General features: G+C 65.7%; 6 protein-coding genes across 6 annotated transcripts in view; 3 read left to right on the top strand and 3 right to left on the bottom strand.

The window, feature by feature from the left end:
* EMIHUDRAFT_236694 (hypothetical protein) overlaps positions 1-1,841 on the top strand; it is a gene marked incomplete at both ends in the record, with an annotated part of 2,918 nt that extends 1,077 nt beyond the window's left edge. The window contains 6 exons of the mRNA XM_005779018.1: positions 107-442; positions 536-853; positions 1,017-1,340; positions 1,447-1,527; positions 1,609-1,759; positions 1,831-1,841. Coding sequence (XP_005779075.1) covers positions 107-442; positions 536-853; positions 1,017-1,340; positions 1,447-1,527; positions 1,609-1,759; positions 1,831-1,841 — 1,221 coding nt within the window. The remainder of the gene's footprint in view (positions 1-106; positions 443-535; positions 854-1,016; positions 1,341-1,446; positions 1,528-1,608; positions 1,760-1,830) is intronic.
* Positions 1,842-5,270: 3,429 nt separating this feature from the next.
* On the top strand, positions 5,271-6,893 carry EMIHUDRAFT_443415 (hypothetical protein). The gene is given in 7 exon segments (XM_005779019.1): positions 5,271-5,383; positions 5,458-5,673; positions 5,744-6,142; positions 6,215-6,280; positions 6,358-6,744; positions 6,757-6,786; positions 6,834-6,893. The coding sequence occupies 3 exon segments, from the start codon at positions 5,292-5,294 to the stop codon at positions 6,063-6,065; spliced, it is 630 nt and encodes a 209-aa protein (XP_005779076.1). The 5' UTR covers positions 5,271-5,291; the 3' UTR covers positions 6,066-6,142; positions 6,215-6,280; positions 6,358-6,744; positions 6,757-6,786; positions 6,834-6,893.
* Positions 6,894-8,313: 1,420 nt separating this feature from the next.
* On the bottom strand, positions 8,314-10,478 carry EMIHUDRAFT_315150 (hypothetical protein; the record flags this gene model as incomplete). The annotated part of the gene is made up of 6 exons (XM_005779020.1): positions 8,314-8,439; positions 8,541-8,683; positions 8,818-8,821; positions 9,254-9,518; positions 9,771-10,198; positions 10,338-10,478. The coding sequence occupies 6 exons, from the start codon at positions 10,476-10,478 to the stop codon at positions 8,314-8,316; spliced, it is 1,107 nt and encodes a 368-aa protein (XP_005779077.1).
* A 1,813-nt stretch (positions 10,479-12,291) lies between these two features.
* EMIHUDRAFT_236698 (hypothetical protein) lies at positions 12,292-12,793 on the bottom strand (the record flags this gene model as incomplete). The annotated part of the gene is made up of 3 exons (XM_005779021.1): positions 12,292-12,425; positions 12,501-12,674; positions 12,787-12,793. 3 exons carry the CDS (start codon positions 12,791-12,793, stop codon positions 12,292-12,294), a joined length of 315 nt encoding a protein of 104 aa, XP_005779078.1.
* Positions 12,794-16,362: 3,569 nt separating this feature from the next.
* Positions 16,363-16,989, top strand: EMIHUDRAFT_236700 (hypothetical protein; the record flags this gene model as incomplete). Its single annotated transcript, XM_005779022.1, has 1 exon — positions 16,363-16,989. One exon carries the CDS (start codon positions 16,363-16,365, stop codon positions 16,987-16,989), a length of 627 nt encoding a protein of 208 aa, XP_005779079.1.
* Positions 16,990-24,690: 7,701 nt separating this feature from the next.
* Positions 24,691-27,161, bottom strand: GDA3 (glutathione dehydrogenase; the record flags this gene model as incomplete). The annotated part of the gene is made up of 4 exons (XM_005779023.1): positions 24,691-25,195; positions 25,417-25,707; positions 25,917-26,463; positions 26,602-27,161. The coding sequence occupies 4 exons, from the start codon at positions 27,159-27,161 to the stop codon at positions 24,917-24,919; spliced, it is 1,677 nt and encodes a 558-aa protein (XP_005779080.1). The 3' UTR covers positions 24,691-24,916.

Here is a 27,161-nt window from a genome sequence, read left to right on the forward strand (position 1 = left end):
CCCTCGCTCCCCCGTTCCCACACCGTTCGGCCCCACATCGGTGGCTTCCGTTGGGCGCCGTCCCCCGCCTCCGCCCCTATTTCCCCACGCCCCTCCCCGTTCACAGAACAAGCCTGTCCCGGGCTCCACGACGGACGAGGCGGATTGCACGACCGCCACGGCCCACTCCAACGTCGAGATCGGGATCGGTAAGACCTACCCGACTACCTCCATGAAGCTCAACATCGGCGCCTACGCCGAGCTCGCCCCCTTATTTGACGAGACTTCCGGCGCGACGAAGATCGGCGACCCCTCACTCGAGGAGAGCTTCACGACCGCCACGGCCCTCTCAGAGGTCGATGTGGCCTCGCTGCTCTTTCTCCACTCTTGTGCGGCCGTGCTGGCGCTGCTCCTCGCGGCGTGCCTTGAGCCGCCGTTGCGTGGGCAGGTCAAGAAGAAGAGGGTGGAGCGCAGCAGCCACGCAGAGATCTCCGTACCCTTGCTTTCCAGCACGCGTGCTCTCCGAGTTGGCATTGTGATCCTCTTCTTCCTGCAGGGCGTATGGGGCACCCCAGCGGCACCGCCCGTCAACGTCAGCAGCCCGTGCTCGCTCACGGACGGCGGCTGGTGCGCCGCGTCGCCAAACTACCCGAACAGCTACGGCATCAACGAGGAGTGCACCATCAGCGGTGTGCCGCCGGTCGGGCTGGAGGTGATCGGTTTTGATGTGGAGGCGCACAGCAGCTGCAGCTGGGACTATCTCACCGTCAACGGCATAACGTACTGCGGCACCTCGGGGCCGAGTGGCGCGGTGGCGGAGGACGGCGTCATCGAGTGGCGATCGGATGGCATCGTAGTCAAGTCGGGCTGGAAGGTGTGCCCCTGGTGCCTCTCGCTCCCCTTCCGTCTCCTCTCTGATGCCCTCCTCCCTCTGCCGTCAGATCTGCTGGCCGCCATCACCGCCATCACCGCCATCACCGCCGCCGCTGCAGCCGCTGCCGCCGCTCTCCCCCGGCTATGTCGCCGCGGCGACCGAGACCGAGCTCCGCAACCTGATCGAGGACGCTACTTCAACTGCTGCCAACGTCTCCATCTACCTGCCGCCCGGTGCAGAGTTCAAGCTGAGCAGCCAGATCAGCTGCACCTCATCCATCAAAGTGACCGTCGCGAGCAGCGGCGAGGGCGCGACGCTCGACGGCCAGGGAGAGACCAGGCTCTTTTACCTCTCGGGCGGCTGCAGCCTCACCCTGCGGGGGCTGACCCTCGTCAACGCGAGGGCGGCCTTCGGTGGCGTTGTGTACGCGAACCGCGCAGGCGACGTCGAGATCATCGAGTCGGTCGTGAGGGACTCTGCTGGCGATGTGCGCCGCGTAGAGCTAGCCGCCGCCCTGCAGCACCGCACGGCAGCGGGGCGAGAGGTAGAGAGGGCCACGGCTGCCTCACCCCGCTCTCTCCTCGCAACCGCAGTGGGGCGGCGTCGTCTCCGCGTACGACAGCGGTGCGGTCTCGATAACCAGCTCGGACGTGTCGGGCTGCTCGGCTGGCGATGTGCGCCGCGTAGAGCTAGCCGCCCAGTAGCGTCGCAAGAGGGCCGGCCTGCCTCACCCCGCTCTCTCCTCGCAACCGCAGTGGGGCGGCGTCGTCTACGCTTGGAACAGCGAGTCCCTCTCCATCGCGGGTGTCGACTTCATCAACAACTCGGCTTCAACAGGCTCGGTGCTGTACCTGACAAACCACGAACAAACCTCCATCAGCAACGCCTCCTTCACCGGCAACAACGGTATCACGATACAGACTGAAAACTCGGAGATAGACTGGGTATGCCGCTTGGGCAGCTGGTTGCCGGCCGAGGGCTCCTTTAAGGGCGACTTCAGTGTCCCCGAGTGCAACCCTTGCTCCGCTGGCTACTATGGGGCAACGACAAACCTCACCGACTCCTCCTGCAGCGGCCAGTGCACCAGGGGCCACTTTTGCAAGGAGGGGACCGCCGACCCCGAGCCCTGCCCGGTCGGCACTCGCATGCCCGCCCTCGGCGCGGCGAGCAGCGAGAGCTGCATCCCGTGCGCTCCGGGCCAGTATCAGCCCCTCGCGGGAGAGGAGGAGTGCCTTCCTTGCGCAGCGGGCTCCTTCTCTCCCGACGTCGGCCTCGCCGCCTGCGACCCTTGCCCGCGCGGAGGCTACTGCGAGGAGGCGGGCGCCGCCACACGCATGGTCTGGGAGCCGTGTCCCGCCGGCAGCTTCAACCCGGCCAACGGCTCCAACTCGAGCGCCGCGTGCGAGCTCTGCCCCGCCGGCACCGCGAGCGCAACGCGGGGCGCGGAAAGCAGAGAGACGTGCTCGCCGTGTGAGCCCGGCCATTTCGCCGCCACACCCGGCCTCTCCAAGTGCGAGCGGTGCGCCGCGGGATTCTATCAGAACTCGAGTGGCGCCGAGGAGTGCACCCGCTGCAAGCGTGGCAGCTTCTGCCCGGTCGGCGCGTCGCTCGAGCTGCCTGCGGCGTGCGAGCCGGGTACATACGCCGACGTCACGGACGGCGACGGCATCCCCGACTGCTTCGACTGCCCGGCGGGCTCGTCGTGTCCGGGCGGCGCCGCGCGTCCGACGCAGTGCGCGGCGGGCACGATCGCGCCGACCGAGCGGATGGAGGCGTGCGACAAGTGCGCGGGCGGGACCTACCAGAGCGATACGGGCGCTACGGGCTGCCGCGCGTGCAAGCAGGGCAGCTACTGCGCCGTGGGCGCCGCGGCGCCGCTGCCGTGCGAGGCGGGTTCCTACTCGACCGCGACCAACCTCACCGCCGCGAGCGAGTGCACCGACGCTTCGCCGGGCCACTTCGCCACCACCGGCTCCACCGAGCAGACGGCGTGCACCAAGGGGTCGTACACGAACCAGACCAGGCAGGGCGAGTGCACGCCCTGCGCCGGCGGCACGTACCAGGACATGGGCGGCAAGACGGAGTGCAAGCCGTGCGAGGCGGGCGGCTACTGTGCTGTTGGCGCGGCGGCGGCGCTGCCGTGCGAGGCTGGCAGCTACTCGCGCGCCACCAACCTCTCCGCCGCGGGTGAGTGCACGGCCTGCCCCGCCGGCAGCGCCTGCTCCACGGGCAGCATCGAGCCGACGCCGTGCTCGCCTGGCACTTTCGCCGCGAAAGAGGGGCAGTCCGAGTGCGAGTCTTGCCCTCCCGGCACCTCGTCGAATCAAGGCAGCGTCGCGTGCGACGAGTGCGTGGCTGGCAAATACGCCGCCAACGCTGGCCAAAGCCTCTGCAATCTATGTCCGCATCCCCTCAGCTCGGTCAGCGGCAGCACCATCTGCTCTATCTGCATGGACGACTACTATCTGCGGAACAGCTCGGCCGACCCAGGAGACATCTTGACCTCCCCGACCGAGTTCTGCAAGCCCTGCCCGCCGAACGCTGCCTGCCCGGACAACACCACCCTTTCTTCCCTCGTCCTCCTGCGCGGCTTCTGGCGCGCCAGCCCCTCCTCCGCCGTGCTGACAGAGTGCCGCCTCTTTGGCGGCAATGCCAATGCCGGCAAGACGCGGTGCGCCGGCAGCGAGCCGGTGGCGAGAGGCCGGAGGATGGTGGAGGCGGGCTCAGAGTACTGCGCTTCGGACTTCAAAGGACCCGAGTGCCAGCTCTGCGTCGCGGAGAAGCACCACCTCGTCGACGGCGACACCTGCGAAGTATGCGCTCCGCGCGGCGCGGCGGCTGGCCGCATCGCCGGCCTCGTCCTCGGCCTCTGCGTCGCGTGCGGCTTGGCGGCGTGGGCCTACCACATGCCGTGGCGGAAGGAGCGCATCATCGGCCCTCTCCTCCGCTTTGCAGACCGCTCCGTCAAGTACTACGTCGGGGTCGGAATGACGGCAAAGCTCAAGATCTTGTTTGGCTTCTATCAGATCTGCACCGTCCTCTCCTCCACCTACTCCGCGCGGCTGCCGGACAAGTACACGGGCTGGACGGACAACTTGGCCAACGTGATCTCCATCGACTGGTCTGGCTTTTTCCTGCCGGAGCAGTGCCTCGGCTACGCTCTGCGGCTCCTCGCCATCGCCCTCTCCCCCGTCGCGCTCATCGCCCTGCTAATGATCGCGGGAATAAGCCTGCGGCTCCGCTGCTGGCGCGCCGCCCCGGCGCCGCGCGAGAGGCCGTGGTACGCGGAGGCGGCCCTCGGCCTCCTCGACCTCACGCCGGCCGGTTTGGTGCTCATCTTCTGCTTCGTGCCCTCCATCAGCGCCTCCATCTTCCGCTCCTGGTCGTGCCAGGCGCCCTCTCACAGCTGATGACTGCCGTTGCTCACCCCCACCCCCCTCAGTCCTCACAACGTTCTGCTGATAGGCCTACACCATCTCTCCGCCCGGCGAGGAGCTAGAGCAGGTCTCCTACATGCGGCAGGACGCGAGCGTCGAGTGCGGCTCCGACGATCACGGACCCATCACCGCCCTCGCCATCGGTTTCATCGTCCTCTGGCCCGCCGGCTCGCTGGTCCTCTTCACGTCGCTCCTCGCCGCTTGCTACAAGCCGCTGCAGGCCAAGACGCCGAATGCTCTGACGCGGGCCACCGCCTTCCTCCACCGGGAGTACGAGACGACCTGGTACTGGTGGGAGGCGGTCGAGCTGGCGCGCAAGCTCGTGCTGACTGGCTTCGTGCTTCTGATCCCGGAGGAGCGCGCCTTTGTTCGCCTCGTGGTGGCGACGCTCATCTGCTCATGCTACGCCGTCGCACTCGCCGTCGTGCGGCCGTACAAGCGGGTCGAGGACAACGTCATCGCCGTCGCCACGAGCCTCGTGCTCCTCCTCCTCTTCCTCGGCACCAACTGGAGCACCATCTTCCTCGGCATCCAGGAGCGGTACCAGGGAGTAGATCCCGCCGATGTCCTCGGCTTCCGCAGCCTCAATGTGATTGTCGACTCGATGATCATCCTCGTTGCAGTCGTGCTCGCCTTCTTCCTTGTCGGCGCCATCATCGCCGCCCGTCGCGTCGCCAAGGTCCCCACGATCCGACTCGTCTCGACCAAGCAGCCCCCCGAGCTGAGCATCGCGAGGGGCCTCACGTGGCACCTCTTCAACAGCCACATCTGGTGAGTCACGGCTATGGAGGGAGAGAGGGAGCGAAAACAGCCGGCGTGATCCCCGCCCCTCACCCAAACGAATAGGTCGACCGGTCAAGACGCCGTCAAGGTCATCAAGGGTGAGCTCGAGCAGCTGCTGCCGGACATCAAAGTCTTTCTCGACGCGCGCACATGCTCATCAGCGCTGCTTAAGCTACACACAGAGCCCCCCTGACGCACCGCGGTGTGCTCATAGGTAGATGATCTCAAGGATATCGGGGCGCTGGAGGAGTACATCCAGAGCTCGCAGGTCATCCTCTTCTTCCTCTCGCAGGGCTACTTCCGCTCCAAGGCTCGCCTCTTCCTCCCACCCCGCCCCTCTACCGCACCCTGGCCCCAAGAACTGCCGCCTCGCCCGCGCCACAGAACTGCCTCCGAGAGGTCCGCTCGTCGCTCGAGAAGGACAAGCCGCTCGTCCTCGTCCAAGAAGCGGACCCTGAAAAGGGCGGCGGGACGCTCCAGGCGCTGCGCGACGAGTGCCCCGAGGACCTGCAGCCGGCCATCTTTGACAACGACTGGCCGCTCACGATTTGGTATCGCATCGATGAGTTTCAGCTCATCTCGCTCAAGATCATCGCCGAGGCGCCGCCGGCCACAACCAGCTCCGTTCTCTCACTCTACCTCCCGGCCAACCCCACTTGAACCACCCTAGGCGGTGCTCCTCTGCTCGCCCAACTTTCTGGACAGGACGTCCCTCCCGCTCTGCGTGTCGGGCGAGCTCGAGAGCCAGTCGCTCGCCTTTTCCAAACCGTGCACGCTCTGGGCCTCGCCAGCCAACGCGGGGTCGCTGGCGCTGGCCGATGAGATCGCCGCCGCCTTTGCCCCAGATCGTGAGACCGCCGGTCTCACGATCTGCACCACCGATGATCGGCCGGCCAGCGCGACGCACTTGCTGCTCTACCTCAACGAGGACAGCTTCGTCAGCGACGAGCGGCTGGCCGAGCAGGTCAAGCAGGCGCGGGAGGACAAGCTGAAGATCGTCATGGCGCACGAGAACGACCCCGCGCTCGGCGGCTGCCAGTTCTCGAGGTTTTTCGAAGTCACGCCGCAGGAGCGAATGTCTCAACGTGGCGCCTGTCCCGCCACCCCTCCTCCCCAACCCTCTCCCCCCCCAACGCCGCAGGAGCTCATCGCCGGCGGACTCTACAAGGACCTGGCAAAATCCTGCTTCCCCGGCCACCACCGCAAGGCGCGCGCCCTCTCTCCCACAGCGAGCTCTCCCCCGCATCGAGCGTTTCGTGACGAGGGGCGGGTCCCTGCCCGCAGGTGTCGCTCGTCCTTCTGGCAAAGAGCCTAGGCGCGACCCCTGCTCGGTCGCGGGCGGGCCTCCTCGCTTCAGGCAGCGTCGTTGAGGGCAGCACCAGTCTCGCGATGCGCAGCCTTGGCGGACTCAGCCGGGTGTTCGCCAAGATGAGCAGCCGCAGCTCTGCGGAGGCGCGCGAGGTCTCTGGAGGCGAGGCGTCGTCGGTGCAGCAGCCGGTCTGATCGGTTGCGCGATGTCGTGCGCAAAACGTGCGGCGCGGCGATGACCTGCAAACACGGGACGATTAGTAGAGCTAGCTCGCACATGGAGCATCCGTGGGATGTTGTGCGCGGCATTCACATTGCGTTGGAGGGAGGAGGGGGGGGCCACAAGTACATGGACATGTGCATGTGCACATGCATGCGCGTGTGCATGCGCATGTGCATGTGCATGCGCATGTGCATGTGCATGCGCATGTGCATGTGCATGTGCATGTCACGTGCACGGGCAGTTCGGGTGGAGATTATGATTTGCGTCGTGGGGTTCCTTCCAGCTCTTTGTCTTTCGTCCTGCGTGGCCGCGTAGAGCCGTATCGTGGTGACTGGCGTGGTGCCACTGCGCGCCAGTCCCGTGCCTAGTTTTTTGAGAGAAAATTCTTTTGTATTCGCGTTAAGCTTAAGGGGGGGTGGGGGGCATCCAGAAAAAAGGAAAACAGACAAGCCATCCAGCTTGCGTCAGCCGTGCGGAGTTCGATTTCTTTTGCCATCGGTGAGGAGGCGTGCACGGGGGCGTGCCCCGGAGACCTCCGGTGTCGGGAGGGGGCCACGCATGGGAGCCGGGAGTGCGTTCCCACGGGGGCTGGTTGTTTTTGGCCACACCATCCTGTTGCCGACAAGATTTTTTGAGAGCGCCTTCGTTGTGGCCCCGTGAGACCTTCAACTCACCACGGGCACGGCTGGCCATCGCGCGTGAACAGGCTCTGGCCTCTCGTTTTAACACAGCCCGTAAGGTGCCCCGCCGGGGTGCCGGTTCGTTTTCCGCCCACGAACATGACCTCGGAGAACGCATTAGCCGCTACAGCGGAAGCTGCGATTTCGGCTACCTCGGCCATTTCGATGTAGCGGCTTATGCGTTTCGTGACACAATCGCTAAAACTCGAGCCAGAGCTATGGGCGCCGAGTTCGCCACCCAATTTGTGTTAAAACAGAAGCAGGGCTCGTGGTTCGTTAACTGTAGACCGAAAATGGGCAAAAACGGGGTGATTTCGGTCATCCGTCAAAATATCTGAAGATCCTACTATAGGATTCTCCCCAAACCTTGCTCAGCTGATCCAGCCTGGGGGGAAGGCCAGCCCTGGGCAAAGAAACCAGTACCTCATCAGGCTTCCCTGAGCGTCACAGCTCGGTGATCGCGCCGGCCGGACACCACTGTGACGACCGTTCCGGGCAGTTGGAACGCAACCTTCGGGGGCAAAGACATGGGCTCTATGGCTCAGACTGGACTCCTCTTGGTCCCTTCTGATGCCCTAGGCCACACCTGGGCCTTACCTGGGGTCCTAGGGGCCGGGCAGGGTTTGCCCCCCTAAAGGGGCCCGGGGAACCTTAAAACGGAAGCAGGGCTCGTGGTTCGTTAACTGTAGACCACACGGACGCGCGGCCGGCGGCTGAGAAGGCCACGCAGCCCCTCTTCCTGGTCACTGACGGGAGCACTGGTCGGCGTGTAGTGTGTGTAGACCCCAAGATGGCGCTGTTCGCGCCTCCCGTCCACCACTACCGATCAGGTGGCCGGCCTGGGTGCCCCCCCGGCGGGTGGGAAAGGGCGCAAAGCTCCGTTTCATTGCCTACCCCTGTAGTTTTGACATAGTGTCTCTGGGACTCTGATATTCTTAGTCTCCTAACATCGAAGACGTGAACATGTCCGTGCGGCACGCCCCAAAAGCGGAGTTCCAGTTGGGGCGCGCGGGGGGGGGGGGGGGGGATCTAGGGCGGCGCGGCCGCGGCGGCCGCCTCAGCACCTCTTTCGCGCGCAAACGTCTGCGCGACGAGCAGCGGCAGCAGCAGAGTCGCGTCGGCGCAAACCTTGACAGGGGTCGCCTCTGGCCGCACCTGGCGCGCGAGGGCGAGGGCGAGGGCGTCGAGGTGAGGCGGCGGTGCGCTCTCCGCCACTGCGCGCGGTGCGTGTGCGCGTGCGCCTTGCCCCACGAGACCGCCTCGTCGGGCTTGGCGCCCGAGTCGGAGCCGTCGAACTCCTGCCCTGTGTTGACGAAGACGGCGTAGTCAGCGCCGTTGCGCATCAGGTTGGCGTTACAGATGTGGTGCTTGACAAGGCCGCCGCCGCAGATGAGCATCCCTGCTCGCAGCGGCGACACGTGTCACGTGGGCGATCTCGAGCAATCTCGGGCGATCTCGGATAATCTCGGGTGATCTCGAGTAATCTCGGGTGATCTGGGCGCAGCGCCTCCTCGCCGCCGCCGAGCGCGCCACACAGCTGTGAGCCGCGGGGTGTGGTACTGTGGTGCTACTGTGCGCCGCGGGCCCCTCTATGTTTGCCATGGTGCCGCTATGCGTTGCTGGCGCCCTCTGCGCCTCCTAGACTGCCGCCCGTGTACCCGCCGACGATACACGACCCCGGAGCGCCCCGTCTCGGTCTCGCCATCGCGGGCTCGGTAGTGGGAGAGCTCGCCCTAGGCCTCGGCATGGCTTGCTAGCCCTAGGCCTCGGCATGGCTTGCTAGCCCTATGTTGCCATGGTGCCGACCAGCCGCGGCGGAGGGGCGTGCGGGGCTTCTCCGCGAGGCGCAAGGCCGAGCTCGTGCGCGCTCTTGCGGGGTAGCGTGCACGCGAGGGTCTCTGGTGTCCGGGGGCACGGAGGGGCCGACGACGCTATGCGTTGCTGGCGCGCCCGTGCGGCGCGCGTCGACCGCCATCGAGTTGATCGCGCGGATGTCTTGCACGAGGTCGACGACGAGGCCCGGCCGCTTGTACGAGTGGAAGAAGAGCATGTCGCCGATCGAGCCGTCGGTGATCGCCGGGCAAAAGATCGGGATGCGGTTGCGGTTCGCCCAGTAGCAGATGGAGGACGCGTCGTCGATCTTCTCGCCCATTCGCCAGATCATGCGGCTCGGCGAGGTGGCGCCGCCGCTCGCCTCCTGCTCGTCCATCAGCGTGTCGAGCAGAGGTGTGAGCCTGGCGTCGTGAATAGAAGAGCTGTGAATAGAAGAGCTGTGAATACAGAGGTGTGAGCCTGGCGTCGTGTGTGCACCAAGTCAGGGTGGTGCGAGGGTGTGGTAAAGTGCAGTGCGCAGAGCGTGGTAAAGTGCAGTGCATACCAACCAGCGCGCCAATGCAAGGGCTAGAATGCGATGGAAGAAAGTGCGATTCTCCCCGAGGGGGGTCGGGAGACAGGGGTGCACGTGACCCGCATCTACGACCACCCACCAATCCTCAAACAAGCAGTAGTTGCGGTTGGGCACCAGCAAGTTTCCGATTCGGTTGATTCCCTTCTGCCGCAGCTCGGCGCCCTTGAGCGCGAAGCCCTCCACGCCGCGCTGCGAGCCCAGGTAGTGCGGCGCGAGGCACTTCATCAGGTCCTCCTCCACGCCGCCTGCCGTCGTCACCAGGCACGAGACTAGCTTGTGTTGCAGCAAGTACCGGATCGACTCTCGCGTGCCCGCAGAGATGAGGTTGGAGGTGCAGCCGAGGAAGATGGTGGTCCGCACCTTGGCCCGCTCGGCCGGGTCGCGGATCTCCGAGTCCTCCTCCGAGCCGGCGACGATCCCCTCGGGCGGCGGAGGCGCCTCCTCGTCACTTAGGCGCCACGCCAGCATCCTCCGGACCTCCTCGACGGCGAGCCCAAAGTTGGTCGCCTGTGGAGCGGCGGCGGCCACAGCAGTCACAGCGGTGGCAGCGGCGGCGGCAGCTGCGAAACGCGTGAAATCAGAGAGTGTCGGCAGCGGGGGCGGCAGCAGCGGCGCTTGGCGGCGCTGCCTGGAAGCCGGTGGTAACATACGACTCGAGGAGCGCGGCGAGGTCGACGCCAGCGTCAAAGTCGTAGCCGCGGACCTCGGCCGAGCCCGCAGGCATCTCCTCGGACGCCTGGAGCACCGCCGCGGCGGCAATGTTGGGTACGCTCTGCTGGCTGGTCATTTTACAGTCGTACTGCACGAGCGTGCGGAGCCCATGCGAGTTTGCACGGGTCTGCAAGAACGATAACTACGGGGAGTTAACCAGACCCCCCCCTGCCAGCCAGACACGCGCAAGTTCTGGAATGGTCCGGTTACTAACTCCCACGATTCGAAGACTCGCGGCGGGCGGTGAAACGAATCGGTCGTCCGGGCGGCTGATTGAGCTCTGGCAGCCTCGGCCCGGGGCATGGAGTATGCGCATCTGGATCAGCATGAAATCCAGCTGCCGCAAATATGCTACACACTGGCCGCCACACTAGCAGCCAAAGAGCCCGGCACCGTCATCTCGGCGATGTGGGGCGCGGCGGAGGCGGATTCCAATCCCCATCTGATGCAGCACTGCACGGCATGCATCGCGGTGACGTTTATGGGCGCGGGCGCCCGCTGGAGTCTCTTCCGCTATGGCGCGTCACACGCGCTCGTCGCGGCATGGCGTGTCCACACGGCTTGCGCGGGCATCGAGGTCGCCGTGAAGGTATCTCAAGTTACGGTCGCAGCACTTGCAGCGATACGCACCTGCGCTGGAGACGTCCTGCTCGGCGATGACACCCTTCTCGCAGCCGCACTGCACGACATGTGCTACTTGCGAGGTGGTCTCTTTGGCTGCCCCCCCTCAATCATCATGGTGCTCAACATCATGCACCAAATCTGCACCACGGACGTACGGGCTTTCTTGACTCCTACGTCGTCCCTCCCTCCAGCGAACTTTGTGAAGCCGCCTATGGACCAAGTTATGGACCTCGTGGTGCACGCCATTGAGTTCCTGTGCAACCCTGACATGGTGGACAATGCTGATGTTGCGAGGAGCGTGAAACAACTGACCATGCAGCTTGCTATCTCCATGCGGGAGATCATCAGCAACGGCACCGTTTCCTACCTAATGGGCGAGCATGGGAGTGTGCACGTCTCCACGGCTGTGGCGGCGTGGCGGTCGGGCTCCGCTCACGTCCTAGGATACGTGCTGGCGTATCCCGCTGGCGGGGGCTCCGACATATCCAGTCCGGCGAGGGCTCTGACTTACCACACCTACCTCTTCCAGCCGGGAGGCACGTACCAAGTGCGCTCGCCGCGGTCCGAGCATTTCGGAGCCTCTCTCTCCGAAGCACATCAGCTGAACCCGAAGGAGAGCAACCATTGGGCGGCAAAACATTATGCGTACCCGCTGCCGGAGCTATGGCCGCGCATGTGCCTGCGCCTTGTGGGTACCGGCATTGCTCGCCCCCCCCCCCCCGCCCCCCCCGCCCCCCCCCCTTTTGACTCCCCCCTCCGCCCCTTAACCCTCAGTCGGCGCCAACCACGCTCTCGGCAGCGGCGGCGGCGGCGGCGGTGGCGAGGGCCACTGAAAAGGCGGCAGCCACTGCGGCAGAGGCGGCGAGAAGGGCGGTGGCGGGACGGCTTTTGTGTGCATTTTTTTGACACCCCACACGGACACGCGAGACGCGTGCATCAGTCAAGAGTCATTACGATTTGTTGCCAAAAATACTCTGAGCTTTTGTTAGACACATACATACGTGCTCGGGACGACGGCCATCAGCACTGCCCTCGCTCTCTTGACTCTCCCCGGACCCGCCGTGCAGGAGCGAGGAGGCCGCCGGCGCGCATCAAACGGAGACACGGGAAGGCTGCCGCAAGCCGCCTCCGGGTGCAGGGGCCCGACGCGGTGGGCGGGGGCAACGGCCCGGTAGCTGGCCGCGCCTCTCCGCCCCGCCCGTCGCCGCTGCACCCCTTGCCGCGGCCCTCGTCGCTGCTGCAGCGACGACAGCCGCGGCACGAGGTCAGAACGCGGCCTCGGAGAGCTCGAGCGAAGGCGCCGACGGTGGCAGCCGTGGTAGTGGTTGATGGTAGAAGGCTCCTGAGCCGTCGGGCACCACGCTCGACGTCGCCGAGCAGCCGCACCCGGCGCGAGCGCCTGCGCGTCGGCGGGTGCCACAGAAGGCGGGTGGGCAGCGCCGGGCGGGGCGGCGGAGCTTCTCGAGGCGCGCACGTGCCCCGCGGGTCGTGCGCCGAGGCAGACGGCCGAAGAACCGGTGGCGGATCGCGCCCTCCTTCGCCGTGCCGCGTGTGCGCCGACTCCGCTCGAGAGGCCGCAGAGAGCGGCGCGGCGCAGCCGATCCGGGCGACGAGCGTGCGCGGAACCGACCGGACCCGTCAATGTCCACTATGCGGGCATGGCCAGGCCGGCGCGGTTTGGTCTGGCGACCTACAGGGCGCCCTCCGCGGTTATGCCAACGAAAGCCAACGAGACCGCCCGGCCTGACCGGTTTCCTCACATGTCATTCTTTTTCTCGCATGGAGACGCAAAGCCAGAGGTGCGCCCTCGGGCTTGCCCGCCTCCGGCGCGGCGACGGTAGCTATCACGCCTTCTCGACCACGGGATCGAACGCCGGAACTGGTCGCCGGAACTGTCTTTTCCGCTTACTTTTAAGAAACTGGGCCGGCCCGGCACAGGTGGTTTTGGTATTTTGGCGAAGAAACCTTTTTCTGCTCTGTGACTTTTGGCTTGGCCGCTGGCGTGCGCGAAATGCAACTTCACGCTTCATCTCCATCCAGGACCCTTTGCGGAGACTCGGTCGTGTGTTTGCTCATTGGGCGCTCAGCCTCGCTCGAGACAGCAGCGGCGTGCAGCACCGAGCTCGAGTAGGCTGCCGAGTGCGATGTCCACTCTGCCAAAGTCTCCGCCGTGGTGCAGCGCTATTGAGATGCGCCACTTCTTGAGCACCTCCTCTCCGGCGCTCTCGTTGCCGTTGCGCTGCTGCGGCTCGCCGCCGGCACCGCCCACATCGCCACCCCCCTCACCGCCGCGCGAGCACGGCGCGCGCACCGAGCTGTCGCGTTGGTTCGGACGGACTGGGTGTAAAATGAGGCGCGGCGCGCTCGAGGGCGGTGATCGCTTCCCCGCATGGCATATGACGCTTTAGTTCCCGCCGCCACCTCATTTTTAGGCGCAGCTGCTGCGGCTCGTCGCCCGCCGCCCCGTCGCCGCTCCCCTCGCCCGCGCGTGGCGCGCGGACTCAGTTGTCGCGACGCAGCCGGCGGCGGCTCTCGGCGGCGTCTCTGCGGCGTGTAGCGCCGTGCTAGGTCGCCGGTGGCCGTCAACCAGCCCGTCGCTCTCCCGGCCGTGACCCGAGTCTCGGTCGAGTATATAGGCGGCGCCGAGCGGAGATGCTGGGTCCACCGCCGCGAGCCGCGCGGCGGCAGTCGCGACGCAGCCGGCGGCGGCTCTCGGCGGCGGCTCTAAGGCGCGCAGCGCCGTGCTAGGTCGCCGGTGGCCGTCAACCAGCCCCGTCGCTCTCCCGGCCGTGACCCGAGTCTCGGTCGAATATGCAGGCGGCGCCTCTCTCCGCCAGCGCCGCTCCGCCGGCGCCTCCCTAGGTGCGGGGCGAGCGCGCCGCGCGGGCCAGGCCGCCGTGCTGCGCAGCGGCGCTGGCGCGAGTCGCTCCTCCGGGCTGCTGGTCGTGCGTGCGTCGAACGGCGTTCGCCCACCTTTTCGGTCCCTGCGGCGCGTATCCCCGCCGGCGCCGCCCAGCGACGGGCTCCGTAGGCGCAGCATGAGCGCGCCGCGCGGGCCAGGCCGCCGTGCTGCGCAGCGGCGTCTTATTACGCGCGCATGGCGCGAGTCGCTCCCGCCTCCCGCGTCCCGGTACGACCTGACGCACTATCGACGAGCCACTATCATGATAGTGGCTCCACTGTGTGCTCTAAGTGGCTGAAAACTTGATCAATTGTTTTTTGAGCCCCTACGCCCTCGGGACGCGCACCGCGCTACTGCTCCCGGGCCAGGGGTGTAAGGGAACACACTAGGGCACACCAGGGCCGGTCTAGCCGGCCTTATCCCGCCCACAGCCTTCGAAAACGCACAAAAATCGCACCGCCGGAGCCGCGGCGAATCGCCGCCGGAGGCCGCGTGTCGCGCCACCGACGGCCGCACGTCGAACCCCCGGCTCCGCGCCGCTGCTCCACCGCGCCGGCCATCCAGCGCGCACCCCCCAAGCTGCTGGTGCCCTCTTAAAGGGCCACAAAGCCTCGAAAGGAGCCGTCGACCGTCACCTAACAGAGGGGTGTCGGCCCCGGGCTCGCCGCTCTTGCGAGCGGTCGGCGGCGTCTAGGGCGGAGCCAGCGGTAGTAGCGGTGGTGCCGGCGTGTGCCGTGACGGAGGGGGTGGCGGCGGGGCGCGGACGGCGGGGTGCGGCGGCCGAGGCTCGAGCGGGGGGGCGGCAGCGGTGGCACCATCGTCGGCGGAAGTTCGACCTGGCGGGTGAGAGGTGGGAGGCGCCGAGGGCGGAACCGCTGCGGACGCGGCGAGGTTGGAGGCGCAGAGGCCGAGGCGGCACGGGCGGCGGCGCCGACGGCACTGCAGCGCCGGTGCAGCGCCGGGGAGGGCGGCTGAGGTGGCGCGGACGGCGGTGGCGAGAAGGCGGGCGGAAGCTTAGACGGGTGGTGGTGGAGGAGGCGGCAAAATCACGGGCGAAGCGCCGAGGGGGGCGGCGGAGGCGGTGCACCAGCGGTGGGGAGGGTAGCTACGGCGGCGGGGTAGCGGCCAGCATCGCCAGGGGGGGCGGGAGGTGCCGCGGGTGCCGCACGGGCGGCGGCGGCCGTGCCGGTGATGGCGCCTGGGAAAGGGGAGGCGCGGGTCTGAGAGGCGGACGCGCGGGCGGGAGAGGTGAGTGAGACCACGCACGCGGCTGCGGTCGCGTCGCGCCGTGCGGGAGGGGCGCCGGCGCAACCACGGCGGCAGCCGAGGCGGCTCATCGCGCCGTACAGAGGCTCCGGGGAGGCGCGCGGTGCGGCGGCGCACCGGTGGATCGCCGCGGCAAAGTGTAGCCGAGGCGGGGCGGCAAGCGCCCGAGCCGGCCGTTGGGGCGGCGCCGACGCCGCCCAGGATGCCGTGGGCCGATGGTGCGGAGGAGCGGCCGCTCCCCCTCTCGGGGCGGCCGCAAAACCTGTGCAGGAGCAGCACCCCGAGAACGCGCCTGCTGGGGGTGAGGCGCAAAATGTGAGATTGCGGCCGCCGCAATGGCCACTTTCTCCCTCCAAAGTGCATGTGCCTTGGGAAGGGGGTGCAAGCACACCTCCGCTGCTCGGAATATAGGGTCACCGGACTCGTTCGCGAGCGAGCGCGGGTAGACGGCGGCGTGCGCAAAGCGACGGCTCGCGCGCGACCGCGGGCTTGCGCGTCGGCCGTGCGCGGGCAGAGGGTGCTGAGGGGCGAGTGGTGGCGGTCGCTCGCCCGGGCAACCCGCGCGCGGGCGGCGCGCCGCAGCGGGGAGCGCCCAGGGGCGCGGCGCGGCTGGCTGCGAGTGGGCGCTTGACATCGTTTTTGAGGAGAGATAGCCCAAAAATATACCCGGGTACCGCCGGATCAAGCACACAGTGGTCGATAGTGCGTCTTGCCCGAGTTTCAACACTCCATCACTTACTCGGTCGCCACCGCCCGACGCCCCAGTTGTCCCAGCCGCTCGGTTTGGGATACGGTTGATCTCGGCCCACATTGCGCGGCAAACCGGCGTTCCGGCGGGCGTTCGGGCGCGCGGCTTTCTTCTTTTGGCCGAAATGAGACATCGAACACTACACCCGGTGGCGGGTCCGGATACATGTATCTCCAAGGTGCAAGGAGCGGGCCGCGCCGCACCCAATTTTCACCCTTCCGGAAGGCTTCCGGAGCCGGCTGCGCCGGCTGCCGCCGGCCTCCGGAACCCCCTCCGGAAGCGGCGCGGCGCGCCGCTTCCGGAGGGGGCCTTCCGGAGCGGGCTGCGCCTGCTCCCGGATTCCGGAGCCCGGTCCGGAATCCGGAAATTTTCTTAAGACCCAGGCGCCCGCCGGTGCCGACCAAGATCGGCGGTGTCCAGATGAAGAACGCCAAGGCCAAGAAGAAGCCGGCGCTGAAGCTGCCCGAGCTTACGTGCGATGAGCTACGCAAGATCCTGCGCATTCGTTGCAAGCTCGTCCTGAACGACTTCGAGAAGAAGTATGATTTCAGGTACACCCGGGAGGAATCGGAGAAGCTCGCGCATCAGGAGCGTGGCGGACGCAAGTATCTGCCGCCTGAGGGATGGGCGAAGCTCGCCCTGGCCGTCAAGGACAAGTACGCTAGCAACAAATGGCTGAAGAAGGAGTCGGGCTGGCCGGTCGTGTATCACGGCACGCGCGCGCGGCCGTGCATTGTGCGCGGCATCGTGCGCGAGGGGTTCAAGATCAGGGGCGGCAAGGAGACGGCGCACAACGGCTCGCGCTACGGCCAGGGCGTCTACTGCACGCCCGACCCTGCTTACGCAGTCCATTATGCCAAGCAGCAGAAACTTGAGACGTCGGAGCATGACGATGAGTTCCTTGTCGTCTTCCAGTGTCGCGTGGAGCCTGATAGCTTCACTGTCGAGCGCGACACCAACGACGACAACTCCAGAGCAATTTGGCGCGTCGCGGACCCGACGAACCTCCGCCCATGCGCCGTGCTCATGTCCACCGTTGCTCCTTAGTGGCTGCCCGCGCAATTGCGACGTGGCATGTACACGTGTGTATATGCGTCCCGCGCGCCCCCCGACAGTTTGCGAATCCCTGGCGAAACCATGACATACAAACATAATCTAAGGTAAGGTAGCTCCTCAAGGCCTCGCGACTCCCACACGTCTAAAAGGCCCGGGGTGTTGGGTGAGCGGTGTGGGGGTCGGGGGGGGGGCATGGGCCATGGGGGCATGGGGGCATGTGTGTGTGTGTGTGTGTGTGTGTGTGTGTGTGTGTGTGTGTGTGTCTGTGTGTGTGTGTGTGGGGGGGGGGGGTGCGTGCGTGCGTGCGCGCGCGCGCGTGTGTGTGTGTGTGTCACGACAACACACTCGGGCCGCGGCGTCACCAGTCCTCGTCCTCGTCCTCGTCGCTGAGGGCATTGAGCTGCTCCAGCAGCTGCTTCTTGATCTCGGCCTCGAACTGCGGGCCGCTCGCCAAGTCGGAGCGCAGAAGGGTGTCGACGAGTAGCTTGTCCTCCAACTACGCACGGACGGGCGATGTCAGTTCAGAAAGGTGTCGACGGGCGGCGTGGTTGAGGTACTGCTCGCACAGGATTGAGCTTGCCGCGGGTGGCCGCGGCCCGGAAGCGGCCCCTCATCCCTGCAATTTTGCCGATCTCTTGCACGACGCGGTAGTCGTTGAGCTCGCCGTTGCGCATCTTGAGCCCTCTGATGGCCCTTGGTGCCTCCTTGCGGCGCCGAACAAGCATTGCCCGAACGACATTCACCCTGACCGTGTCCATCTTCGCATCCGCCTGCGAAGACAGGCACTCCTTGAGCGGCTCGATGTGTCCCCCGGCCTGGACGAGGGTGCGCACGGTAAACCCGTCAAGGATGGACGTTGCGGCGAGCTCGGGCTCGTTGGTGGCAGCTGTCGTCATATGTGTAACGATGTCGAGTAAGAAATTTTGCGGACTCTCCCAACCCCTTCTGTTCGGCACAGGCGTCATCGAGTGCGGCGCTCACCACTTCTTCAGTGTATGTAGCTCTTTAGCGGCTCCGACTGGGTGATTCTAATTTTTCTCTCTCCGTTGTGCGGCGTTGCTTGCAGGCTGATGGGTGATGGCGATGCCGACGAAAAATAAAAACAAACTTTTCCGGGATCGTCGGGTGAAACGTCGGTATGGCCAACACGGAGGAGGCCGAGGCCATATCCGGCACTGCAGCGGCAGTGGAAGGAGCAGAAGAAACCGTGGAGCTCACGTCAGGCCAGCGCCCGGAGAGCACGGACATCGTGCAACTCCTCAAGCCGCGTTTTTGCAACGTGCTGGCACATGGCGGTTGCCATGTAAACCTACACCGGGGAGGCATCCGGTATGTGCCAATGCTGGTCGAAGTCTCATCTTCTCCCATTCGTCCGCATATTCCTCCGCTGGTCACCGCTCAGACGAGAGGGGAGAGGCTGCCGTTGGACGTTGAGGCAGCCGTTGAGACGGCGCTTTGGTCGGCAGCGAGTCGCACAACCTATGGTCCTTGGTCGAATTGATGAGCGCGAGGTGCGACTACCCCAACAGGGGGATCCTCGTTGTTGAAGGCACCATTCCGCACAACAACGAGGCGAGCGCTCGGAGATGCCATCGAAGGCACACCCTGTTTCACTGTCTTGCTGTGCCTAGGTGGTGAAGCGAGTAGCGGAGGAAGTTGAGGTCGCGCTACTCAAGCTGTACCCCGGCAAGACGCCGACGGAGAAGGTGGAAGAAGAAGAGCAGCAACTCAAGCGGGCGATGGCGGCGAGCTTGGAGGACTGCGACCCAGTTGCCCAGGCGGTGCACGAGAGCAAGCGGCAGCGGCACGAGCCGCTGGAGTGCAAGCTGTGGGGCATGACAGCTCCTGAGCGTCGCGATTTCTTTGCCACGAGAAAAGAGAGCGAGTGCATCGATTAGTTTATCTCTCGTGATGTGCGATATGCGCGCGCGTGTGACTCCTTGAGCTCGATGTGTCCCCCGGCCGAGGGAAGTGACGAGGGCGTGTCGTAACCCCCTGGGTTCGGTTAGTGGGTGAAATGGTAATTTTGAAAGTCGCTGTCCGTCGGGGTTGTACTGGGGTAGGCCACATGGTGGCGCTGTCTCCGTTTCCGCGCGCTTGGCACGTTGCATGACCACAATGCGGGATTGCGTTGTGACGCGGCGCTTCGGCGCTGCGCTCGCGCGTTTTGGCGGAACGGCGGGGAGACGCACAGTCCACAGATAGGGTGGTCCCAGTGAAGCCGCTCCGAGCCTGAGGCTAAATTCATTTTTGTGTGTCGTCGATCTTTTGGAAAGTAAAATCTCTCAATGACTTGGATCTCTCCGATCGGCCTGCGCCCCCGGCCGGCGGTGGGGGTTGTGGGGGCTACGCCCTATTAGTCATAGAGTACAGGTAGGTAGGTAGAAAGGTGAAGAACACGCGCAGGCTCGGACTGGACACCAACGCGGTACAGCCACCGTTACCCACGCGCAAAGAGAAAAGGTTTTCAAAATCTTGCGACGCACTCCGGCCACCCGGTGGCCAACTGTGCTGGCACCTGTCATGCCGTACGCCACGCGCGGCGAAAGAGAGCCCTCAATCGACGCCGCTACACGCACCGCGCTAGCGCTAGGCAACTACCGGCCACACCGGACATCAAGCTCCTCGACTCGATCTGCGGCTACGACGGCGCTCTAGCTGCTGGCTCTCGCGGGTGTCTGGCGACGCCGCTCCGGCTTGCGAAACGGCCGGCCGCGGCAACGTGTTTCGAGCTCGGTGGTCTTCTCCGCGCGGCTGGGCCCGCTACTATATAGCACACGATCCGCCCCCTCGCTGGCCGGCTCGTCCGCCATCCCTACGGGATGTGAGGGGCCGCTGTTATGCAATGCTGACCCACCGAGATTTCGATGTTGCCCGCCGTTGCCTCTCCAGACGACGGCAGCGGCGGGCAAGAGAGCCTTCAACGGACGCCTCGACACGGGCTGTGGTTGGAGCAACCGGGCGGGAGGCGGGCGTGGCGCACCAGCGGCATGGCTGCGAGCTGGCCGGCCGGCTCCACGGCACTGTGACCGCGGTGCTCGCTCTCGCGGCCGTCTCACGACCCGCTCAAGCCGAAAACCGGACCGGCCGGTGCGACGCACCGCGAGTGGGATGGTCTTCTCCGCCCGGCTGGGGCCGCCCCTAGTCGGGGCCAACCCGCTCGGTCACTGGGCAGCGCGTGCGCCGGCGTTCTGGACGACGGTGTGCCGATGCATCCGGGAGGCTCCGCCGGGCTGCTCTAGCAGCCTCGGGAGGGTCGAAAATCGAAGCCGGAGCAGCGGACCACGGAAGCTCCACGGACGGTGAGGCGGGCTGTGGTTGCCCCCCCCTGACCGGGCGAGGGAGTGGCGCCCCGGGAGTGCCGCTCCGGCGACGTCGGTGGCATCCACGGCACCGTGACCGCGCCGGCCTCGCTCGGGAGGCTCTCTTTCGGAGCCCTCCTTAGGGGACCCCTAGAGGGCCGAATTTTTTTAAGACCTTTTAAGAAACGAGGAGGTTTGGGGGCTTAACTTGCCATTTAAGAGATTGCAGGCACGGGGGGTCCCTCTGTTAAGACCGTTTAAGAAAATCGGCCTCGCCGGCATGCGTCTCGGCTCTCGCTGGGTTTTCCGCGCCGTTTTCTCCAATACTGCCGTTATTAGGCACAAACCCGCCTCTGAAGACACATCTGTAAGTCTGGTGCACTGACAGGAGCCATACTCGCATAGGGGACGCGTGCTGGCTGACTGTAGCCAGCTTCCCGGCCTACGGCGTCTACCGGGAGCCTCCCGGACCATCGACCTCGGGAGCTCTCCCGCACCGTTTAAGCGTTTAAGACCGTTTAAGGAATTGGCGGCCCAGCAGCTCTTAAAACTTGCCATGGCAAGTTTTAAGCCGTTTAAGCCGCAGGCGCCCCAGGGCCCACCCTTTTAAGCCTAGGGGTCCCCTAAGGAGCCCTCGGCCTCCGAAACCGTCGCGTTGCTACGCCTGGACGGCTTCGCTGCTCGCCAAACCCGTCGGCACCGTTCATATACACATGAATTGTGAGTGAACGCGCATTTTTCTGATATCTTACTGAAATGTTCCCGAATGTTAGTTCGGATCTCGCCCCACGGACACAGTACAGAGGCGCCTCGTGGCACGGAGAAGCGACTAAGAGTCGCCGACGTGCGAGTAAGATACCAGAAAAATACGCCCGGAATCACAATTGATCCCGTCGACAAGGCGCCCCAATCGCGGAGGCGTGGGCGTGGAGGCGAGCATCGACGCCTCGACGGTGCTCTTCAGAGGCCGAAAACAGGCGCCTAAAAAAGGAGATAACGCGAGACTGATCACGCGCGCGGAAAAGCCCGAGGCGCGAATCCAAATTGCCGAGGCGCTTGCTAATCACCCCAGCTAGGGCCACGGAGGCGCTCGCGGCAGGTCTCCGCGCGCGCGCTGGCCGGTGGCAGCTGATCTCGGGCGGCGGGCGGCGGGATTGGGCTCGGGCGGCACCTTTTGCCTTCAAAAGTCGTTCGAGAGTACCGGGTCGCGGCGGGAACGCGCCCATCCGCTCAGTGGAAGTCAGGAGTCGATCGCCTGCGCCACGAGCGAGCACGGGAGTCGTCGCGATGGGAGTCGTAGCGGCGTGGCGCTGGGCTTCGAGAGCCGGACATGGGCGCGGCGCGGGCGGCCGGTCGGGCGTGTGAGGTCCGCACCTTCGCGACGGGCAGGCTCGATACGGCCGCTGGCCGGGGCGGCCGCTCGACCGGCCGCCGCGGTAGTGCCGGCGGCGGCGTCGGCGTCGGCGTCGCGAGCGAACTGGCTCGCATTCGACTGAGAAGAATTTGACATGGGGCGCAGACCGCGGGTTATCGCCGGCGGGCGTGTCGCTCCCTCCCCCGGTACGCGACCGACGCACGAACGACGAACCACTATCATGCCCTGTCTACCCTTATCCCGCGCTTTGAGTTTTGAAAAAACAAAAGGAGGCACGTGTGGAGGCCGGTGTACGCGATTCGGTCACACGCTCAGCACACCAGTTACCACAATCCCACGCGCCATGAGCGGAGCAGACAGATGTGCTAGTGTGGATTGGACCTTCGCCGCGCTCGCCCCCGCTACAAGCACAATAGCCCCAACACACCGCGCTCACGGCGAGAGTGTGCTACGTGGAGTGTGCTGCGCGGAGCGGTGGGGCTGTCATGGCGCCGCGTGCGTCATCCGGGAGGATTCCGCCCGGGACCGCTTCCGGCCGCCGACCACCGCCGCGGTTTGCGGATCGAGCCCAAACTCGATCGTCACGGTCGAGCGGCGGCGAGGGTGTAGAGCCGCGTCAATGCTTGCCGTATGGCGAAGGTGCCGCGCCTTCGCCTCAGCGTCGTCCCACGCATCGCGAACTTTCTTGATGGCCGGCAAGACGTGCTCCGACAGCTTGCGGGAATAGGTCTCGTACGCCGCGAGCGCGTGCCACGACCACGACGTCGCCGGATCCCCGACATGCTGGCTAACCATGTACTTGAAGTGGTCGATTTCGACCGCGGCTTGTGCGATGATGCGCTCGATCGCTTGTTTCGCCTGATGGCGATCCCGACCATACTCAGACGAGGTAAGCCTGGGAGGGGCTACGGGCTGCACTTACATCGAAGAGCGCGCACTTGATGTAGTTGTCGCCGCGGCGCGGGACGCCCTCGAGCACCACCCCAAATGCGGCGCACACGCCGGCGTGCAGGACGGGAAGGCACGCATCTGCAGCGCCCATCAGGTTGGCGAAGGAGGTGCCCCGGGGCGCAAAGCTCTCAAGCATAGCCAGAATGTTGGGCACGGTCTTGATTTGCTTGAGCAACTCAACGAGCTGCTTTGGCTCGACACGATGGAGCGCGTCTACCTTTGTGCACGGCACGGGGCGCGCCTTGAACGGGGGGTCGTCACTCTTGTCCCAGGTCGGTTCCGACTCTTCGCGCTGATGCGCAGTGGCCTTTATCGCTCCTCCGGCCAGGAGGGAGAGCGCTGCATTCTTCGCCCTCTCGCCGCGGCGGTGCTCCATCGCGGATGCGGTTACGCCACCGATTTCCCGCAATCTTCGAAGCCGAAAATATAGTACCTGGGCAAGCTGAATATGGTCCTACAGGTGGGATTTATCATTATGGCGCTGGTGGAATACATCACATATGTGAACTCCACGCTCTTGGATGGCTATGACGGCGACGGCTGGGACCCTAGCGGCATCGAACATTACGGCGACAACTACTTTGGGTTCTTTGTGCGCAAGTCATAGATCATACGGGCCCACACCCGACTATTTCTCTGCGGGACCGCCGTATCTAACAGCCTCATTCGAACGCAGGTGGGCTGGGCGGGAATCCTGTTCTCCTTCGTATTCATCATTATCACGACTCACGTCTTTGCGTTACCCGTACTCTTGTACAACGATAAGTCACGCGTTGAGAAGGAGTTCGAGGCGGCCGGCCAAGGTGAAGCTTACGCGCGAGCCCGGGCAGACAGCACCCGGGTCTGACGGCCCGCGACAGCAGGCTGACACCGGACCGTGATGTCTGATAGTGCCAGACAATCTGACAGTCTGGCTGGGTGGCTGACGGAATGCTCCCTCGAGCGCGGGTGCCAGAGAGCAGAGTGCAGAGAAGCTTCTAGAGGGAGATACTGTCGATCGAATGTGCAGAGGCGCGGCGGAATGAACAGGCGGGCGGGGGGAGCATGGCATGAGGCGCGGCGCGTGCGCGCGTATCGCCGCCGTCGCCGCCAACCAATGTCCGACGCAACCAGTGCAGAGCCTGGCAGTGCACCATTGTGGGGGGCCGCGTGCGCTAGGAGGCCAAAGTCGTGATCGCGCGCGCACTGGATAGTAGTAGTGTTGAAGGTGAAGAACAGCCAGGCTCGGACTGGATGTGTCCACGCTTCAGAGATTTCTTTTGCCCGGCGGTCGAGGAGTGCATGGAGCCCTCGCAGGAGTCGCTTAGGCGGTGTGCCTGTGTTAGTGCCAGTGCGCGCCATTCCCCTGGGCGTAAAATTCTCTTCCTGCCACTTCTCGGCGACTTTGTAAAATTCTTATGGGCGATCGCTGGCGCTCGTTGGGAGGCGGCACAGAGACTGTGGGCTGCTACCCGGGCACGGTAGTACTACTCAAAGACAATTCATTAAGCCGCAGCACAAGTCGTGCAAGCCCCGCAGAGGTGCGGGCGAGAGGGCGGCCCGAGCCCGAAAGGGCCCGCCCTCGGCCTTGCTCTACATGGTAACGGATAAGAAGAGAAACACCCCCGGACCGGGACGCCGGCGGTCGAGTCGGGACACGCTGTGGTTCAGACGCAAGTGACTGAGGGCCAGTGAGGGCGAGCCCATCGCTGTGACAGCTGTGGCAGCCGCACAGTGGGCTGTGCCATCTGTGCAGAGTGTGTGAGCAGCAGAGGAGCTTCACTCCAGGAGGCGCAAAGAGCTGCATGCCACCGAAGGCGCTGTCGAGGTTCGCCAAGCGCGGCGCAGGTTGGGGGACACCGTCACCGACGAGCGCGTTGGACTTTTCACTCCGGACAAAGCCGGCTACACGCACACGAGCTGCGGCCGTGTCGCCGGCCGTCATAGCGGCGAGGCGCGGGACCGTCTGTGGCGAGGTGGGTCGCGTCCTCCGATTTCCGTCAACTCATCATCCACACCCTATAACTCGGAGTGTGCTCTCTCCAGGCACCAGGCTCCAGCAAAATCTCTCCTTACTCTCTTCTCTCACACAACATGCGAAGAATTTTACCACGGTGAACAGAATATCTACACTAACCCAGCGCCCAGGCCACTGCGTGGACGCGTGAGTCAGCCGGTTGTAGCATGGCGGCGCGAGGTAACGTAGGCCAAAGCAGGTGGCCGTGTCACCCGGGTATCGCCTCGTGCGCATCTCACATCGCAGACTGGCCCGCGAGGCTGATCCAGTTGCTATCACCGCACTCGCGCGGGCTCAGCAGAGCGCAATGAGCGCGTTGAGGTGCGCCCGCAGGTTCATGGCCGCCGGCTGGCTCATGTCGCGCGGCACGCCGATGCGGTCGCGCAGGTAGATGAGGCACGCCGAGAGGGCCCGCCCGCCGTCGGCGCCCTTGACAGCCGCCAGGTCGGCCTCGGCCGCGGCCGCCGTCTCCTCGGCGCCGCTGATGAGCGCGGCGGCCACGTGGCGAAGGCACACGTCCACCGCGGCGACGGCCTGCTCGTTTGGCGTGGCGTACGGATCGGCGAGCGGCGCCTGTGGGCGCGGACAGTGGCGACAGTAGGAGAGGCGACGGATCGGCGACAGTAGGAGAGGCGAGGAGAGGCGAGGCGAGGCGAGGCGAGGCGAGGCGAGGCGAGGCGAGGCGAGGCGAGGCAAGGCGAGGCAAGGCGAGGAGAGGAGAGGCAATGCGAGGCGAGGCGAGGCGAAGTGTGAGACGTGTCGGCCGTGTAGAGAGCAGTCTCCCTGCGCGGCACCTGGAAGCGCTTCCGGCCGGGCGCGCCGGTACCGCGCGCCGCAAAACGCACGACGGCGGCGTGGTTGGCAACGAGCTCAAAGGCGGCCTGCAGAGAGGCCTCCAATATGTCACGGACGGGCCCTGCACTTGCCAGCCCGGCGAGAGCTCGCCGGGCGGCCTCGTGCCGCGCCGCGGCGTCGCCCAACGCCGCCTGCAGCGGCGCCAGCGGCTCGAACGCCGACCCTTGCAAGTCGAGCGGCAGCGACCAGCTGCCGCCGCGGCCGTCAATGGCGGCAGCGGCCTCTCGCGCCTACGTGATGACACGCCAACATCAGGGCGTGAATGCGGCATCGTGCAGCGTACTCAGAGAGCACCGCGTGAATACACGGGCTACGAGTACAGTGGAGACTGTCCTCAGAGCACCGGGCGTGAATACGAGGGGCGACGAATGCAGCGAGTACCGCAGAATACGGCCGAAGACGGCGGAGTGCGTGTCCTCTCGAGCGCTGGTTGGACGACAGGAATGCGCAGTCCGCTTCTAGGCTCGTGAGGGGCGGTGCGGTGGATTGCCTGCAGGTACCGCTTGAGGGAGATAGGGGGAGATAGGGGGGAGATAGGGGGAGATGTGGCCTCGTCGACGGAGAAGCCCGGGCCGTACTGCGGCGGGATGTCCATCACGTGCGTGTAGTAGTCGCTCTTGGTCGCTAGGTAAGCGGGCCGCTCCTCAAAGGCGGCGAGCCACGCCTCGAGGTTCGAGAAGCGGCCGCTGCCGCGTATTTGGATCCCCTTCCAGTAGAGGGCCGACGCGAGCATCCGCTCGACATGCGACACGTACTGCAGGTCAACCAGCGTGGGGTGGTCGGCAGAGTCGAGGAACCATGGGCCGGCCGACTCGCCGAGCGCTTCGTCGACGCGCCGGAGCGTCGCCATGAAGGCGCGCTCGTTGCGGTCCATCAGGCCCTTGCCCGGCTGGAAGGTGAGGCTGCACCACGCGCCAAACAGCTCGCGTTCGAGGCCGAGAAGCTTCGAGGCGCGGTCGCGCTCGGGGCCGGGCGGCGGGACCATCCTGTTCACAGCCAGAGGTGTGAAGAGACGCTGTGCACAGGTACGGCGACAGCCACCAGCTGCGCCGCTCGCCTGTTCACAGCTGGAGGTGTGAAGAGACGCTGTGCACAGACACGAGCCCGTCCGACCCCTCCAGCACCTCGGCGTCCCTTCACCGCTGAATGTCTGGTCCAGCGCCTGCATGATCGGCAGGCTGTCCGTCATGAAGTTGCCGTCGATCTCGATCGCCGGCAGGAGGCCGTTGGGCACCTTGTCGAGGAACCAGCGCGGCTTGTCGCCGTAGCTCCGCATGTTGATCTTGTCGAGCCGGTACGGTATCCGCTTCTCCTCCAGCAGCAGCCACACCTTCTGGCAGTACGGGCACCACGCGGCAGTGTCGCGGAACAGCGTCACGCGCACCTCGCTCTCGGACTTGGCTCCGAAGAGTCGCAAGCGGGCGTCGGTGTGAGGCGGGCCGAGCCCCTTTGCCTGCAGCGCCCGCTCCTCTCCCAGCATTTCTCCAGCCGGGGTCGCAGCGACCGCGGCCTTCAAGTCCACCCAAGAGGGGGCGGAGTCGGCTGGCAGCGTGACGGCTGCGCCGCTGGCGCCGCTGGCAGCCTTCCCGCCGAAGAGATCAGAGATGCCCATTGCAGCTCGCCCCGAGCGGAGCGCAGGAGGCCGAAGGACACCAGGAGGCCCACAGATGATCGCGGCGAGCAT

This window comes from Emiliania huxleyi, assembly GCF_000372725.1.
Source record: "Emiliania huxleyi CCMP1516 unplaced genomic scaffold EMIHUscaffold_238, whole genome shotgun sequence".
In the NCBI taxonomy this organism is placed as follows: Eukaryota; Haptophyta; order Isochrysidales; family Noelaerhabdaceae; genus Emiliania; species Emiliania huxleyi.

What these genes read in the sequence shown, in the direction of transcription:
- EMIHUDRAFT_443415 (XM_005779019.1), top strand. Translation starts at nt 5,292, where the DNA reads ATGATCTCAAGGATATCGGGGCGCTGGAGGAGTACATCCAGAGCTCGC. An exon ending in AGGGCTACTTCCGCTCCAAG is followed by an intron (nt 5,384 to 5,457) that starts GCTCGCCTCTTC and finishes CCCGCGCCACAG; the next exon opens with AACTGCCTCCGAGAGGTCCG. An exon ending in CGCTCAAGATCATCGCCGAG is followed by an intron (nt 5,674 to 5,743) that starts GCGCCGCCGGCC and finishes GAACCACCCTAG; the next exon opens with GCGGTGCTCCTCTGCTCGCC.